Source organism: Sceloporus undulatus, chromosome 2, assembly GCF_019175285.1.
Source record: "Sceloporus undulatus isolate JIND9_A2432 ecotype Alabama chromosome 2, SceUnd_v1.1, whole genome shotgun sequence".
Lineage (NCBI taxonomy): Eukaryota > Metazoa > Chordata > Lepidosauria > Squamata > Phrynosomatidae > Sceloporus > Sceloporus undulatus.
In genome coordinates, this window is record NC_056523.1 from 6,508,549 (window position 1) to 6,511,062 (window position 2,514).

The 2,514-nt window shown below is 42.2% G+C and overlaps 2 protein-coding genes across 7 annotated transcripts in view; one reads left to right on the forward strand and one right to left on the reverse strand.

The window, feature by feature from the left end:
- Positions 1-2,514, reverse strand: part of LOC121924250 (zinc finger protein OZF-like) — a 113,457-nt gene that overhangs the window by 33,288 nt on the left and 77,655 nt on the right. The gene's annotated exons all lie outside the window — the stretch shown is intronic.
- LOC121924257 (oocyte zinc finger protein XlCOF6-like) overlaps positions 923-2,514 on the forward strand; it is a 7,631-nt gene continuing 6,039 nt past the window's right edge. The window contains exons 1-3 of one of the 2 annotated variants that reach the window (XM_042455552.1): positions 924-1,439; positions 1,538-1,658; positions 2,378-2,463. In XM_042455552.1, coding sequence (XP_042311486.1) covers positions 1,026-1,439; positions 1,538-1,658; positions 2,378-2,463 — 621 coding nt within the window. In that variant the 5' untranslated portion in view covers positions 924-1,025. Of the gene's footprint in view, positions 1,459-1,537; positions 1,659-2,377; positions 2,464-2,514 lie in introns of both variants that reach the window. The other variant, XM_042455553.1, reaches the window with a different exon arrangement.

A 2,514-nucleotide genomic window follows, 5' to 3' on the forward strand; every position in this document is an offset into this window, starting at 1 on the left:
TCCTCCCCTCAGCAAGGCTCCTTTTCAAATGTAGGACCAAAAAATTGTCCTACATTTGTCCCAGTTTGGAGGTCCTGACTAATGGTAACCCTAGTCTTAGTACCACATTAGATGCCTATAAGTGCATCTTAGATGTACTTAAGAAGGATCTCTTCCAGCGGGCCTATCCACCTGATCTTTTATAAGAGATTTTAAGAAGAGACTCCACTTCTGATTATGAGTGTATGAATTTTAGATTATAATTTAGCTATTTTATTGAATTAATAGTACTGTCATTATTTTACTGATTGTATTCTTATATGGTATTGTACTTTTTTTATGTAATCCCGCCTCTATCCGCAGGGAGAGGCAGGAAATATAAATAAATAATTATTATTATTATTGATAAAGATGTTGAATAGCTCTGGGCCCAAGACAGAACCCTTTCACTTCTCTCTAGAATGAAGGGGAGCCGTTGCTGAGAACACTTTGGGTTTGGCTAGTCAGCCAGTTTACAAATCTACCTAACAGTTGCATTGTCTAGCCCACATTTTACTAGCTCATTTGCAAGACTGGCGGGGGGGGGAGGTCTTCACTCCTCCTCTGATTCTCAACTGACCTACTGAATGGGAAAAGAGCTTGGCTATGTGTCTACTGAGTCTCCTCCTCTGCTTCTTTTTCTGACGAAGAAGAAGAACTTTAAAGGGAAGCTGGACATGGATTCAGTAGGAGAAGCAGAGAGAATAGGGAATGAGTTGATGATGACACAGCTATTGGATGGATTTTGGATAGGGTTAATGTTTCAGTCTCTGTCCCAGAAGAAAAGGACATAGTTTTTTATTCAGTCATTGTATTGGTCTGCCATACAGAGGAGGAAAGGAGTCAATATCTAGAGTGAAACTGAGGATTAATCATCTCCACCTAAAGAGATCCTTCACTATGCCTCATTCATGAAATATTTTTCCTTTCTAGGAATGGTGTAGCCAGTCTTTTTCTCTGAGGGCTGATCTGGCATTTTAGAAGCTGCCTAGGAGCATCAGTAAAAGATGGAAAAGCAAGACTCAGCTGGTTCTCAGTTAGGAAAAGGCCTTCCATGTCTTCCAGCTGGGAGCAGTGGGGAATTCTGCAGAGTAACTACGCAGAAGAGCCTGACAGAAGATACATTCAATTCAGAGGTACAGCGGGAGCACTTCAGACAGTTCAGCTACAAGGAGAATGAGGGACCCCGAGAGGTTTGCAGCCAACTCCATGCTCTTTGCCATCAGTGGCTGAAGCCAGAGAGACACACCAAGGCTCAGATCCTGGACCTGGTGATCCTGGAGCAATTCCTTACTGTCCTTCCGCCAGACATGGCCAGCTGGGTCAGGGAATGTGGGGCAGAAACCAGTTCCCAAGCGGTTGCCCTTGCCGAAGGTTTCCTCCTAAGCCAGGCAGAGGAGAAGAAGCAGGAAAAGCAGCAGGTGAAAGAGTTTTATTTTGGTAATTTCCTGGTCCTCTTGGTTATTTATCTCTTCTGATCTTTCACTTTGTGGCATTGCTTCTATTTTTCTCCCCCAAGGAGCACATTATAGAAGAGGCTGGTAATTTTCCTGTGACAGAGAAAGTTCTCTCAGACTCTGGAAACACAGTTCAGTCCAAGTGGATGGTACAGCGAGATGAGAAAAGCACCATTACAATGGGTAAAGAATCAGTGAGCGCTTCCCAGATTAGTCTCCCTGTCTTGAGTGTGCCTGAAATAGGTGGACTGTATAATTGCTCTCCTTAGCCCATGTGGGAAGAGATCCCTATCCAATAAATGTATTGTTTCAACTGTTTAAGGAGACCCTTTTCAAACCAGTAATTTGAAAGAGGGGAAAAATAGTAGCCATTATGGCAAAAAAGAGGTTGAGTTATCCATAGCTGGAAATACTCGGGGACAGAAGCACAACTGATGTATCTCTTGGCAATGATACAAAACCTGTATCTGAAGTGCTGTTTCTAAAGGTTGATAACCTGGCAATACCCAGCTTTTACTTGCTTTCCATGTGAAATATTTGCACTGTATTTATTGCCAACCACGAGAGTCAGAGAAACCTCTTTACCCCCAGTTGGATGTTCATGCCTAGAAAATGTCAGTAAGTCCTCAGTGATATTTTACCCTTCTGATGGCTTTCCTGAGAATAATAATTTATAATTATTTTCCTGTTGTTTCTGTTGTAAAATGCCATTTATAGTGATGGCACTATATAAACAAAGAATAATAAAAATAAATGCTAATAATCTGTTCTTTGATCAACATGTTGATCATGATGAGTCTCCAAAACTGTCAGCCATATTTGTCTTTATCCTTGTTTGTATGAGTTAGTCTGACACATCAGTTTGAAGCAGAGGAACAGTCTTGCTTTTTGTTTCCCTCCAGGCAACGAAACACAGACATGGCCAATAGATCCCAGCTCCTCTCTTTCTTTTCAGAGTCTAAGACCAGCTTCAATGCACCTGGATCAGGTAGGGGCCAAATTCCCTGGAGGGCCAAGAAGGGGTCAGGCTGGGTACCTT